Source organism: Eschscholzia californica, unplaced genomic scaffold (genome assembly GCF_041429995.1).
Source record: "Eschscholzia californica isolate CP2 unplaced genomic scaffold, dmEscCali1.0.p SCAF_2, whole genome shotgun sequence".
In the NCBI taxonomy this organism is placed as follows: Eukaryota; Viridiplantae; Streptophyta; class Magnoliopsida; order Ranunculales; family Papaveraceae; genus Eschscholzia; species Eschscholzia californica.
In genome coordinates, this window is record NW_028238309.1 from 2,350,956 (window position 1) to 2,366,761 (window position 15,806).

A 15,806-nucleotide genomic window follows, 5' to 3' on the forward strand; every position below is an offset into this window, starting at 1 on the left:
CATTCAGTGTGTCAACGGATGGAGTTGTTCAAGGGTAGGGACTTCTCTTTTTTGTTGAAAGCAGTATTGGGGCTTGGTTCGTGAGAAAACTAATTGGTTGGGTGGTAACATGTGTATTTGAATTGAGCAGAGTGAATTTCGATCCGTTCGATTAAATAAATTTTAGAACGACGGATTAAGCGACAATCCTACGTCATAGTTCACAAAAGAGTTTGGAACCTTGGGTTATATGTGTACTCTCAAGTTTAGTAAGGGGCGAGATTTTTTGGTTGACTCGTGGAGTCCCAACCAAAAACGCTTTAAGTCATCAAAAATAAACCCTGTACTTGTTGTGCTTAGACCTGGTGTCTAAACTAGAGACAATATTGATAGCTGTTAAGTCTTGGAAAGTCAAAATTTTAACATTTGACTATTCTTGCTAAATCAGATAATACATGAGATAAGCCGACGATAATTTTCAAAATAGGTTACTTTAAAGTTATTTGATACGTCTATGTAGAAAATGACTTGAATATTACTAATCCATCACCTATGTAGAAAATAACACAAATTATACACTAATAGTGTATGTTGGCCTGCCGAGATTCTGGTTTCATTTAGCTAGGGTTTTGAGATTTACACTGTCCCCATAAAAGAATACGATTTTTGAGATTGGGGTAGAATTAGTTCCACATATGACATATGGCAGCCAGACCCATGTGAAAAGACCCTAGTTGAATATAAATAGGGACCATCCCCTTCTGCTATTTCATGTGGGTCTATGTTATCCATCCCACTCCTATCATTGTCTTCTCTCTTAGCTCCCAATTATTTGAAGATTAAAAATTTGATTAGTTAGACTTCCCCTTTTATCATCTTACACCAATGACTAATCTCATGCATGGGGCAAAATGAGGACACCATCTTTTCCAATGTACAAATTTTACGTATACAGACATAGACGATATCTCAAACATGATAATCTTTCTTATTTTCTAAGTCTCGGAGTTCTGAAGCATGAAATTCTAGTAATTGAAATACACTTCTTAATCCACCAATTACCTTATCTCTGAAAAAAAAAATGTTTTGACCACCGGTTATAAGTTATCCACGCACCGGACCTCTGTAAAAATATGTTTTGCCGGCATGTGCTTAGTAAACTAAATGCAATAGAGAGAGATGCACCATTCCCAACTTCATTTCCCATGTTATCTTACCTACCCTGCCCTAAATTCCTTGCTTATACTAATCTTTGTATACAGACCTCACATTCCCCTTATAACCTAAGTAATATATAAAAGTGAAAATATAGTAAAGAAAGTTTGCCCTAATTTTACTTGCATATAAAAATTTGGAAGCTCTTATAAAGTTTAATATTTTTTTACCAAATTTTATTTTGTGATTGGTATTTGAGATTTGGGAATGCTGAATCAATCATGGATAGTTTGATTCTTTAATTGCTAGGGTTTATTTCTGGACCATCCTGCCCACTGAACCCTATCTATTACTACTTGGCAACATGGGTTAAATTTTTATTAATGTGTTAGGCTTAATTAATCATATATTAATTAATACAATAAGATTTTGATAATGTTAGTTAGTCATTGAGATAAACAAGAGTTTTTTTTATACACATTAAGTAAATTTTACTTCCTAAAGATTAGATTAGTTCTTACTAATTGTAATTGTTAAACCTAATTAAGAGTCTCGATTTCATCTTTGCTTATCTATTTTAGTGCATTTAATGAGTATCGATAAACGAAAAGATATTTGCACATGAAGAACAATTAATTAGTCGAAAATTAGGGATCTTAATCAACATAAATATGTTCCTCTCTAACTCATAAGCTCAACTAATTTTAGATACTTAAATTCCATAATAAGTTAGTACAAAGCAAGTTGTTTGCCTAAAATGTTGATGACATTGTCTCAAAATAATACAAATTTAGTTATTATATGATAATATCTATTTTGGAGTTAATTAACTTTTAATCTGTTCTTCTCATTTCCCTAAATCTTGATTTTGAAGAACATATTGTCATGGTGTATCATAGATTGACTAAGACCATGTGACTCGAATACTCAATCCCTCAACCGACCATTTATTTAGCCCTAATATCTTGCCATTTTTTCTTTGTTAGATCTCGAGGTGATAACTATAAATAATCTCATACAGTTTACTTTACAGTATTGTTTTTTTCGTTTGTCACTTTTTGGGTATACTATCATCTTTTCATATTTCACTTTAGTTTGATTGCAATAAAGATGTTAATAAAAGTTAAATGAACTTTAGTTCATGATGATCATGTGTATGATTACGTGACGAACAAATATGATGGACGAAACTAGTAGAAGTAATACATTATCTCTTTTATTGGTGTCAATCAGCCTCCCCTAGTCTAATCAGAGTAAGAATTTGACGAGGTCTCACATAGATTGTATGATCCAGCTATACCAGATCGGTTCCAAAGTGAGCCAACATGCATGACATAATTGTTAGATTGGACCTGGTACAAGCTTACAAATAAGGAACGAAGTCGCTAGATCACCGTGAGAGGTCCATTAGTAGGGGTCAAGGTACTCCTAGAGATGATAATGAGAGAGAGGAAGAGAGGGGGTCCATTTCAATATGGAGAAGGAAGAGGTATGGTATAAAGGTAATGGTCATGAGGCAGTGGGCTTTAGAGAGATGGCAGGCTTTGAATGTGGGGCTTGTTTTCATTGAGCTCCAAAATCAGCACCATCAAAAGTACACATCTCTCACTCCTTTTTTGTTCCTCTAGTTACTTCTTTCATCTACCAAAGTATCTTTTCATTTATAGAATATAAACTTTTTCTTAGGGCAAATGGACTATTTATTTTTAGTGCAAGGGTAATCGATGTAGTTTTTATCTCGAGTACGACTATGGATGAGGATAAAATCATATCATCTATTATAAAAGTGTTATAAAATGAATTTTACTTGGTTATCTAAATCCCAATTGCTTAATTAATTATTGAAGCTAGTAATACGGAGTGGTAAACAAGAAATGATGACGTAAATTAGTTATATACCCTATGCTATGATTATTATAAATTAACAACCTGTGTACTACATTTTTTAATCGCAATTATATTACTCCTTAAATAGACGTCATCCTAAATCCTTTTATATTGTGTGTTTCCCGATAAAATGAACTTTGTTAATGGTAAAACATGAAAACTGTGATTTAGGTATGATTTTGTCAGGACTCCTTCGAAAGCCTTTTAGTTCCAATTCGGGCTTGGAATTTGTTTGGTAAACTTCAATCACCTCAGTCGAGTGCACTTTGGTCTCAAGAAGTTGTAGGTGGTGCCTATAGCTATATAGGGAGCTCTTATGGAATTTCTCAAGTTGTTATCGTTGTTGGGAGAGATGAAAGTGTAAATGTTTTTGTTCATGTTTGATATTGACGAAAAATCCGATGGTTTTTTGGTTTTTATGTGCCCAACCTAAATGATTTTCCCTTTTTTTGAGTTTCTGTTCATGTTCGATATTGAACAATTATTCAATTTTTTGTTTGACCTAGCGTATTTTGGTAATCATTTAACCATTTAGGACATCTTACCCTTGACTACAACAATGGTCGCCCATAGCTCGCTTCACTTTTGATCTACCTGCACCGTTGGCGACCCTTTCGAGAACATTGTGGCAATATTGTTAGGGGCACGTTCGCTTTCCATGCTTAGGCAAATCACTTCATGAGATGCTTTTAGTCACTTTTGGAGACATTTTTATGTCATCTTTCTTCACACATTCTCAATCCTCTTATGGCAACGCTTATAGGTGCATCTTTAGCGACACTTCTAAAGGCATTTCCCGGGCACATTTGGCAAAGATATTATATACTAGTCCATGACAATGCTTCCTAGACCACTTCGGGTGACTTGTCGTCATTCTTAGGAACTTTTTGAGCCATTTTCAACTAGATTTCAGAACACTTCACGGTGCTTTCAGTTAGGGACGAAACTACAGCTAGGTCTGAGGGGGCCATGGCCCCCATCGACCTAGCCGTAGTGATTTAATGTGCAGTGATAATTCATGAGGATTATTATATTAGTGCATAGGATAGATTAAATTAGCAAGAAAGTGTTGAAGGCTTTTTGGTAGGAATGTGGGCTTATAACCTAAGTGGCCTTGGGTTCGATCCCGTGAGGCTACCAATTTTTTAAAATGTAAACTTAGTTTCGAGACTACTCTCTCTCTTTTTGAGTTTGGCCCCCCTTACTCTGTAGTTCTAGTTCCGTCCTTGCTTTCAGTATCACTTTCGAACGCTCCAATTTCGGCATCACTTCTTGAGTCGCTTTTGGCATCGCTTATTTGATCACTTTTACCGACACAACTAGAGCCTCTTCTTGTTATATATTTTTTTTACGGTTTTACCCAAAACCAGGTTCTGAACTTTCGAACCCGGTTTTTGTTTCAAGTAAATTACTTTCTTCTCTCTAAAGACAGAGGTATTTATTCCTGGAAAGCAACAGCAACACAATTGTGGCACCATTTTTGTTGAGAATCAAAGATGTGGTTATGAATACAACCAAACCCCAACGTTGAATCCGTTTTTAACCCGTCACTCTACTATAGATCCAACCCAACCCCCCCAGGAGGTCAGTCCAATTTCTATTCTTATCCTTTATATTTTCAGTTCAAACTAATAATTCAATTCTGTTCTAAATTCCCCATATCCTATATGGGTATCTTTTGTTTCAATTTTGATTGCATTTTTCGATCATGGGTAGGTGTTTGTTTTGTTAAAAGTACTAGTTTTTTTGATCAACTCGGGTTAATCGGCATTTAGTACTAGTAGTTAGGAATATATGATAGTTTTTGGATTCAATTAGTTGATGAAATCTTTTTAATTGTAGTTTCCTGGTTGGTGACTAGTTTTTGGGTTTGCCCTTTATTTTTTCAGAGTTTCATCTGTTTTGCTTAAATACTTATTTCTTTTGTTAGTTTGCTTTTGATTTAGGGTTTGGGTTGTTCTTTGATTATTGGAATGATGAGTAACATTGGAACTTCGATTTGGTATATGAGCTATTTTAGCTATATCTGTATTGATAATTTCATAATCCTTATTAAGAATTCCTTGTTGCAAAGTTGAAATTTGTCGATAGTTCGATCTTCGATAGGTTTTTTCGTGCAACATTGCTTATGTATATCTTTCTTGTTGATTTGTATTACAGAAATCATAATTAAACTTAAGGGAATTGAACCATGAGTTTCAAACAAGGGAATAGAGTTGAGTTTTGTAGAACAAAGGAAAAGTTCGGTTCTTGGTTTTCGGGCAAAATAATTTACTCCGATGGATCCCGATACACCATTAGGTATGATTCGTTACTGAATTCCGAAGGAGAGTCGGTTGTTGAAAATGTTTGTTCGGGGTATATGAGGCCTAAACCACCACCTCTGAAAAGAGAAGAAGGATGGGTAAGAGGCGATTTAGCTGAGGTGTTTGATAATTTTAGTTGGAAAGTTGGGAAGATTGAGAAAGTGATGAAGAATAATCGGTTTGTAGTAAGATGTTTTGGATCAATCCAGTTAAAGGAATTTCATGAATCAAATTTAAGGGTTTTACAAGTTTGGCAAAACAACGAGTGGGTTTCCATTCTTGAGGTATATACAATGACCCGTTACTAATCTGTTTATTGGTATTGCTAATTTATAACTTTCCGCTTTAGCTATAATGGTGAACTCTTCATCTATTTCTTGTTTTTATCCGGGTTGAAACCATAATGTCTAACCTGAAATTTCTTTGCTTATGGGTTTCTGATTTTAAACATGATTTGGGTTTGTTATCTAACACTCGGCTTTGGTAGGCTTAGAACTATATGTTCGTGATACTTAGTCGCTCTTATTATAACATCTATATGGGTATATATGAGTATATGGTGATAGACATGATAAGGCCGAAAAGGCCAAAACAACAATAGACCATACACATACACACCTACGATATTTTACTTAAAGTAAAACTCTTATGATCTTAAAAAGATAGTTTTTGCCCGATATGACGGATACTATAAAGCGGAGGCTCTAGTGTACTATAATAGCTACTAAAGTTCATTATATTTCGCTGTCATACATTTTCCATAATCCTCAGCTAAGTTAAGAATCCACTTCATTTACCTTTCCTATTTGAACTATAAAGTATAATTACATGCACGACTAAAAGTGGCTCTTAAGTCTCTCTACATATATTTCGCTTGCCATTTCTCCACGAGTATCTCATTTAAAATGTCCATCTATTTTAACTCATAATCTTTTGTAGGATACCTTGAAACTTTGGGGTAACTTTCTTTCCACTATTGTCTAGAGATGGTTTGCAGGAATCAATAAGTAGTTTCGAGACATATAGTCCACTCTTATGACAAGTAATTCTTTTGCCTAATGGAAATTAGGTTTTGTACTTATTCCCATAACTGTATCTCTTACAATTTGAGGTTTTTAGTTTATTATCTGTTTCTTCGATGGAGTATCGGCATGGTCATATAAATTTGACTAAAGACTTTTGATGGAAATAAATATCAATGTCCTTCATTTACCCGTTGGGTTGATTCGATATTCTTAGTATGTTTTCATCCATGCCTTAGTCATTTGAAAGTTTGAGTCCTCATGATAAACTTATAAGTCTTTGTTAATTTACTTACAGGATGCAGGAGATAGACAAAACGATAACAGTATCGTAGTCAATCACTCAAAATTGTCTCGCCCCTTAAGAAAGAGGCACAAACAACATGATGTAAGAAAAGAAATATGTCTAAGACCTAAAGAGGACCAAAAACAGTTCAAGACATCCCACCAGATGGAAACCTCCAAAGGAAATCTCGACTATGGTTTGAAAAGTTCAGCACTCGGCAATGGATTTATGGAGACAGGTAGCAGGAAAAGAAAAATAGAAATCGGTAAAAGTGATCGACTTCCTAAGAAAACTCTATCATTATTGAAACAGGTAAATGCTGTTTCTTCAACAAAAGCAATTGTGGATAAGAAACCTAAACTTGGATTTTCCGATATCAAGGTCGAAGCAGAAAAAACTAGCGAGCAATCATTTCGCCCGTTTTCCCTGTCTGTCAGTATAACTGAAGAGAATGAAGGATGCTCGTTCGGTAGTTGTGGAAGTAATATCTTGCAGGATGATAGTGCTCAAAATTTACAAATATCATTCAAGAACATAGACGAAGATTCTTTTGACGATGCTGGTTCATCTTGCCGTCTATCTCTCTCTGATAAGAAAGATTTTTACCCCGGTGCTGAAGCAGAAGATGATGTTCATAAACTGGAGTTACATGCGTATAGATCGACCGTTCAAGCTTTCTATGCTTCCGGACCTCTAAGTTGGGAGCAAGAATCTCTCTTAACAAATCTTCGTCTATCTCTTCACATTTCAAACGAAGAACATCTCCTTCAACTTCGGCAACTCTTATCTTCTCAGGTTCTTTAACTTATCCCTCAACAGTTCCATCATTTCAAATTTTTTGAGCCAAGTTCGAAATCGTATTATCTTATTAGAATATCCTTTTATAGAAGCGAGAATCCTTTACAAGTATAGGATAGAGAAAGTTATTATCAAGTATGTTGATCAATAGAGATAATCGGGTGGTATCATTTAAATGTAAATACATGTAGATGTTTGGCAAACAATAAAAAATTTACTTCTTTAGGTTGTTTGAGAAACCATGTTTATGCTTTCATAAAACTCATTTTGTTAATATTATATTGTTTATGAAGTCTTGAGTTTCTATTTCTTGAAATGTATTGTGTAATGACTAATGATTAACACATGAGATTTACGAAGTTCGGTTGGTGAGATCTACCTCACAGCGAACAACGCCGCGATGAATATCATTATGAAAGAAAAACAAAGTTACAAAGATTTTCCGAGGGCTAATCAAAACCCTAACGCTATGTCGCCTCTTAACCCTCTCCCTTTACATGATAACACCCTCTTTTAAGATTAGGGCAGACACAAGTAAAGGAGTCGGGCAAAAATTCCGGAAGTCGCAAACTTAATTAGACATCATCCCGTATTCAAGGCACTTTCAACAAATTATGAGTCCTTGTGATAGACAATTTTGGGTCACTTGTTGGGTTAATGCTTTCTCTTGCAACTTTTATATGCTTTTTGGATCACTTTTGGCAACAGTTTTTTTGGTCACTACTTTTTGGACCATTTTTTAGTACACTTATTGGGCCACTTTAGGCAACACTTTTCAGTCCAATTTTGGATGCCAAATTTAATCCACTGTACCGTTAGGAATGACTGAATTAACGTTTTTTTGGTAATGATGTTAAAGAACGAGATGCTCGGAGTTTATGATCTAAAGGCCATCCGCAACAGCTATACAAGATTTGTTAGGACAAAGTTTCTTACCATGTAAGGCTACTTTCGGCTACACTTTCTTGCCCTTTCGGCTACACTTTCTTGCCCTTTCGGCTACACTTTCTTGTCAAGACACTTTATTGCCAATTGTGTCCATACTTTGGCAACACTTTATTCTAAATTCTGGTGACACTTTTTTATTAAATTTGGTGACACTTGCTTGTCACTTTCGATGACGCTTTCTGTCACTTTTTTTTTTCTTACTATCAACACCCTCAAGCAACTTTTTTTTTTTTTTTTTTGTTGAACTCACACCCTCAAGCAACTTCAATTTGAAGTCAAAGATGTTGGGTATTTATAAGCACCCTCAACCCAACAAAGATTGGTTAAGGGAAATTTCTCTAAGCGCCCTTATTTGGGTTCAAAGTGGGTTTTTTATTTGGGCTTGGGCTTTCAATCCGACTCAGAGTCCTATATTGCATGGTTTCCACGTAACATTTCCACACGTCATTTCCAAATTCTCTCTCTCTGTCTAATATCTCTGTTTTTAGTCTTCTTCTTCTTCACAATAACTGTGAAAACAAAAAAGAAAAGGTAGAGTGAGAAACAATGTCTTGTGCTACAATTTCTTCAATTCAATATCCCATCAACCTTATCCTCAAGAAATCAACAGTAATCTTCTTCCCACTATTCTCTTATTCATCATCTAATTCCAATACCCAAATTACAAGAAACTTGAACAACTATCACTCTTCATATCATCATTACTCATCTCATCATCTTTTACAATCTACCTCTAATTCAATTCCTATCTCTCTCAGAATGGAGTATTATGATCAAATCAGCAAATCTAAGGCTCACATGATCTCACCATCAAATACCCATTTTTCATCTTCACATGAATATCCGTCTGACCCACTGCCAGGAACACCGCCGGAGTTCACCCCACCGCCACCAATCCAAGAAGAACCAGGTTCTTTTCCGACCGAAATTCCAGTTAGACATGTGCCCCCAGAAATTGATCCTATACCTGGGCCGGACTTTCCAAGTCCAGAGATTCCTGGACCGGATGTTCCGGGCCCAGATTTCCCTGGCCCACCGATTCCATCACCACCAGGCCCTGATATTCCATTGCCGCCACCAGATTTAGTTCCGCCTCAACCACCGGATGATGTGCCACCAAGGCCACCAGGAATCGTGCCACCACCATCGACGCCACCGGATATTATACCTCCTAGCGGTCCATTTGTTGTTTAATGTGCTGGTCTAGTAGGTAGGGTTTTGGTGTGATATTTGTACTAGTTAATGACAACCATGGCGTGTATCAAAGTTTTTATAATAAAATTAAGAAAGACCGAAGTTTGTTAAGAAAGATTTTCGAAGATATTATATTTTTTTTCTGAATAAGATATTTGGTAACTCTTAAAAATTACACTACTTTAATATTCTGTACAATAAATAATAATTATATTTATTAATTTTATATTTTCGAAAGTATTTTAGGGTTTAGATTTTATAATTTTATTTGTTTAGAACTCGTTAATTATTTTAGGTTGGAGAGAGAGAGAGAGAGAGAGAAGCAATGCCCTCTTTTCCATACTCCATCAAGCTTATATTGGAGAAATCAACGAGAATCATCCCACAATTCTCCTATACATCAAATTTCAGTACCCAAGTCATAAGAAACTTGAACAACTATCACTCTTTATATCATTACCGATATCATCATCATTCACACCGCTACCCATCTCTGCCGGAATCGCCGCTCACCTCGACATCTTCGCCATGGCTCACCCCATCATCGCCGCCGGAGTTCACCACATCATCGCCGCCGGAGTTCACCACATCATCGCCGCCGATGTACACCCCATCGCCGCCGATGTATACCCCATTGCCGCCGATGTTCACCCCATCGCCGCCGATGTTCACCCCATCGCCGCCGGAGTTCAGCCTGTGGCCGCCTACCGGAGAAGTACCAAGTTCTTTCCCCACCGAGATTCCAGAAATTCATACACCAGGCCCACAAGTTTATCCTATACCTGGGCCTGGCTTTCCATGCCCAGATATCCCTAGCCCAGATGTTCCAGAGCCAGATCTTCCTGGGCCACCGATTCCATCACCACTGGATCCTGATATGATATTCCGTTAACGGCACCAGATTTGGTTCCATCTCTACCACCATCGACGCCACCAATTATTATACCTCCAGGCGGCCGATGCCGATTTTGAACATTATTTTTTCGATGTGTTAGTTTAGTAGGTAGGGTTTTGTTGCCATTTTGTTCATGTTAATGATACCCATTGCATGTATCAAAGTTTTTATAACAAAATTAGGAGAATAGTTTAAATTTGGGTCGAGTAAATAGTCATTAGTACATGCTAATTTATCATTGAAGAATGACACAAAGAATTCAGAAAGAGTTATACAAGAACAAACATTATAATATTTGAGTAACTTAGGGCTATTGTATGGTTCATTGTGTTGCAAATTTTCAGATCAAAGGTATCTATAGGCACTCCTTTTTTTTTAACTCTTGGTCTGTGAATATGGATAGTTCGAATTCAGAACTCGTACTGCACCTAGTCCAAGTTAGTCCAGTGGGAGTGCTAAGAAAGAGGCGGCCTAAAAGCCGAAGGATAGGGCGTCTATAGAAGCACCCTTCCAGACTTCATGACTCATTTTTTTTTTCGGTGGCCAATACGCGGACAACTATTTTTCTTATATGGACAACTATTTTCGGGCCCGATACGAGTCAACTATGCTTGACTTAATTGACTTTGATTTAATAAGGGGACAACTCCATAAAGTCTTAAATACTAATAATTAATAACTTGTGGACTACTAACAAAAATAATAGTTAAAGATTGAAAACCTAAACTGTCTTCTTCTTCTTCATCTTCTTCCTTCTTCTTAGTCTTATTCTTCTTTCTTCACTTCTACATAGTTTCTACCATTTTTTTATCAAACCCTAGATGGATGAATAAGACAAAATCTCTTCTTAGTCTTATTCTTCTTTCTTAACTTCTACTAAAAGTAAACTGTAGTTTCTACCATTTTTTTTTATCAAACCCTAGATGGATGAAGAAGACAAAATCCCTCAATCTGCAACTGAAGAAGTTTTTTTGGGCGTTCTATAATAGGCATTAATGACATTGATGAGGTAAAACAGAACATAACTTGCGACGAAAATCTTGCAAAATCAGACAATTTTCCAGATTTTCGTAGCAACTTAGCTTCTGTTATGCCGTATTTTCGGAGAAAACCGACGAAAATATTGCATAACAGAAGCTATGTTGCGACGAAAATCTGGCAAGTTTTCTGATTATGCCAGATTTTCGTCGCAAGTGATGTTCTGTTATGCCATATTTTTGCACAACCCGAATTACCAGATTCATCTTCCTCTTCACCATCGTTTTCAAAGTCGGAACCAACAGATCCATCTTCGTCTTCCACATCTTCTCTAATTTTCTCTGCCATCAGTACCATCTTCTTCTTAATGGTTGGTTTTAGAGTTTTAGGGTTCTAACCTTTGTCTTTGGGGAGATTCTACAACAACTCCATTGCCTTTGTTTGATGTCATAACCACCAATGCTTCTCCAAGGAGTTTCTCTCTCTAGAAATTTGGGTGATGATGAAAAACAAGTAATAGAAGAGATGAAGACTAAACTAACCTAGGGTTTATGGAGAAAGAGAGAGGTCATCAAATAATACATCTGATTCTAAGAGGACTTGAGTGAAAATAATAGAGAGTTGTCCCCTTAAAAACTGATGCCCATATAAAAATTTAATTTTTTTGCGTTATTCACATAAGATAGTTGTCCATATAAGAAAAACGGTTGTCCGCGTATTGGCACCTTTTTTTTCGTTTGCAAGGTCTTCATGTGCTTTTATAGAGTCGATTATCAAGTACAAGTAAAATGGAATGTCTACCCAATGATGGGTAAAAGCATGTGAGTTTGTAAAATTTCATCTTTCAATAACCTAACAAAGAAGATGAATTTATTAGCCTTTGTTGCTTCTTTCCGTTCCTTTTCATTTTTTTTGTTTTTGTTGAAATTCTTTCCTTTTCATTTGGAGCTGCAACTATACCTATTTAGGTATTTACCTTCTGCACATGTTTTCATACTACAATCACTACACACGCATATCTTTTTAGTGCACTAGTCTCTACACAAAAATGATTCGAAAAATAAGAATTAAATTCCTTATTTACTACAAACAAGTAAATCGTCCTATGAGTGAATGGTGTTTAGATAAACCTAAACGGTATTAGAAATAACTCATGTAAATTAGTAATGAAGTTGCTTTCTTTTTGTCCTTCTATTTTTTGTAAATTCAAATTTAGACCCCTTTTTTACAAACCCCGTCACTTTAATGGTTACATCTTTTTGTTAACTCTAAAAAAAAAAAAAAAAAAAAAAAAAAAAGTGTGAGAGAGAGAAACAATGTCTTGTGGTACATTTTCTTCAATTCAATATCCCATCAACCTTATCCTCAAGAAATCAACAATAATCTTCTTTCCACTACTCTCTTATTCATCATCATCATCTAATTCCAATACCCAAATTAGAAGAACCTTGAACAACTACTCACTCTTCATATCATAATTACCCAACTCATCATCTTTTACAATCTTCTTCTAGTTCAATTCTAATCTCACTCAGTATGAAATACTATGATCAAATCAGTTAAAACAATCTTTAAGGACATTATATTTGTTAACATTTGCCAACCAGGGCCGTGCCTGAGAATTTTGGGACCCTGTGCGAAATTTGATTGTAGGCCTTTCGAACAACAGAAAAGTACAAATAAAAATCGAACAAAATGCAAGATAATCTTTTGAAGAAAACTATAGATGAATCCAAATTTCATTATAGAACGTATACCAGTAAATAGATAAAAACTGTTGATGAATCCAATTGAATTTTGAAGAAAATAGTCGTAAGAAAAAAAATCTATCTTTTGATATCATTTTTATAAGAGATTTGGGAACGAAAGATACTTTTTATTCTATCTGAAATTATACTTTTTTTTTTATGAAAAGATCAGAAATTATACTTATAACTACATTTAATACAATAAAATTTATAAATTTTCATAAAATGTTGGATCATAACATATATATTTATATTTACCTATGGCTGGAATTTTATAAAAAAAATTTAAGATTTTTATGCTTAAAATCACATTAGATAATACAACAGTTAAGAAAAAGTGTAACAGAGCAAAAATAAAGGTTAATTTAATGATATCACTCTTGATCTCATAAAGCCACAAAAAAAATGAAAAAACACGGATGAGGGCCATGTGACTCGAACCTGTGTCCCTTGGGTGGGAACTCACGGAACTTCCCAACTAAGCTGATAGACGTTTTGTGCTAAGAGAGTTGTCTATTAATATAATATATAATATAATTTGGCTAGAGACTTTTTAGAAGTGGGCCCTTTGGTGGTGGGGTGCCCAGTGCGAGCGCCCTGCCCGCACCCCCCACCACACGACCCTGTTGGCAACGTATTGAAATTACTGTTACATCTCAAATTTCTGTTTTTTTGGATTAACCTCCCCTCAAAATGGGCTTTGATTAATTCATGAAGCTATTCATATGGCATGTCCGAATAGACAAAATTGGTTCGAGCACGAGAGCCACGTATGGACCGAGCGGCTCGATCGTATGACAAAATATCTTCTTCAGTTGTGTCGAATGTGCCGAGCCAATGCCGTTATTTCAGCGGCATATCTTCCCCAAGGCTTTTTGGAACTCCTAAGAGCCTCAATGTTGTTTCTTGATTTTGTTGTTGTTGATGTTTTTTCTTGGTTTTTTTTTCTTTGAATAAGATAGAAGATGAAGAAGAAGTGTTATTGTTGTTGTTAAAATCACGATTATGTGATAATCGGAGATAGATGAACATAAATTAGACGACACATATTTAACGAGGTTCGGTCGGATATTCACGACCTACATCCTCGGATAAAGCCTGAATGGCTACATACTTTATTAACCACAACTGTGGTGATTCGTTACAATAATCGAATAGTAATCGAATGATTTAACTCCTAGAATCCTCTCTTATTTATAGAGAAGGTTTAGGGTTTCCTAGTTTCCCTTAACTGAACTAGGAAACAATATAAATATTATCTAACAATAATATTAGATATATTACAAGAAATATTATAATATATGAAACTGAATATTCTAGATCTTCACATATCTTCAAATATCTTGCAATAGTCTTGATCGTCGGATCTTCTCATCTCGATCCGCCTCTTATATCACGTGTTTACACACGTATCTCAATACCCTCCCGCAAGTTGGAGCACGGAAGATGTGAAGTGTCCAACTTGAAAAAAAAATAGTGATATCACATCCAAAATTGTGACTTGAATCGCCTTGATTAGACGGAACAACCTACGTAATCAACGACTTCAGTAGGCTGAAAAAAACTCACTTGATGATGGGTCTTGAACATGACTTGAAGATTGATATCCCAATTATGATATGAACAAAGAAGATGATCACTTAATGTAGCAACAAATTCTAGTTCTCCACCGAAAAGGAAAATGGCTCGGCTGGATTGGATATACGGGCCTTTCTTCTTATTTTGCTAATAATAGTGTGACCATGGGAGGGAGTACTTCTTTGCTAGTGTTGTTTCTTGTGGTGCTCTATTTGGACAGAGAAAATGCATTCTTCTTGTGTCAACTCAGGTGGTTTCGGTTGCTCAATGAAGCTTGAAAAAAAAAGAAGTCACAAGACACAAACTTGGTGTTGAAAAAAGTCGACCACGAGATTGATCGATTATATAATCACAACATTTAAAAAAAAATATTAGAAAATTGCGGAAGCTTGAATCAGGATTGAACTACCTGCTCAGATACCATGTTAAAATCACGATTATGTGATAATCGGAGATAGATGAACATAAATTAGACGACACATATTTAACGAGGTTCGGTCGGATATTCACGACCTACATCCTCGGATAAAGCCTGAATGGCTACATACTTTATTAACCACAACTGTGGTGATTCGTTACAATAATCGAATAGTAATCGAATGATTTAACTCCTAGAATCCTCTCTTATTTATAGAGAAGGTTTAGGGTTTCCTAATTTCACTTAACTGAACTAGGAAACAATATAAATATTATCTAACAATAATATTAGATATATTACAAGAAATATTATAATATATGAAACTGAATATTCTAGATCTTCACATATCTTCAAATATCTTGCAATAGTCTTGATCGTCGGATCTTCTCATCTCGATCCGCCTCTTATATCACGTGTTTACACACGTATCTCAATAGTTGTTGAAATCCATGAGGTGAAAATAAGATATTTACTATCCGATTATTTGATCAAGATTCCATGACAAGCAAAGCTTTTAGAAGATATTTGCTAACTCATGATTGCTATCTAAGAGCATCTCCAATACAACACTCAAACTCTAAATCTTAGAGTGCCACATAAGATTGCTATCTAAG

At 35.5% G+C, this 15,806-nt stretch overlaps 1 protein-coding gene across 3 annotated transcripts; it reads left to right on the plus strand.

Moving 5' to 3' along the window:
- Positions 1 to 4,389: 4,389 nt before the first annotated feature.
- Positions 4,390 to 7,749, plus strand: LOC147555197 (uncharacterized). Of its 3 annotated transcripts, none has more exons than XM_086663929.1 (3): positions 4,390 to 4,605; positions 5,182 to 5,611; positions 6,648 to 7,749. In XM_086663929.1, exons 2-3 carry the CDS (start codon positions 5,213 to 5,215, stop codon positions 7,437 to 7,439), a joined length of 1,191 nt encoding a protein of 396 aa, XP_086520055.1. In that variant the 5' UTR covers positions 4,390 to 4,605; positions 5,182 to 5,212; the 3' UTR covers positions 7,440 to 7,749. The 3 variants fall into 3 exon arrangements, with proteins under 3 accessions (XP_086520055.1, XP_086520054.1, XP_086520056.1); XM_086663928.1 differs by having other exon boundaries at positions 4,390 to 5,023; positions 5,079 to 5,611; positions 6,648 to 7,559; XM_086663930.1 differs by lacking the exon at positions 4,390 to 4,605 and adding an exon at positions 4,609 to 4,733.
- Positions 7,750 to 15,806: the final 8,057 nt, after the last annotated feature.

Excerpts from the sequence above, each read along its gene's own strand:
- LOC147555197 (XM_086663929.1), top strand. The coding sequence starts at position 5,213 with ATGAGTTTCAAACAAGGGAATAGAGTTGAGTTTTGTAGAACAAAGGAA. Across the intron at positions 5,612-6,647 it reads AGTGGGTTTCCATTCTTGAG|GATGCAGGAGATAGACAAAA; the intron begins GTATATACAATG and ends ATTTACTTACAG.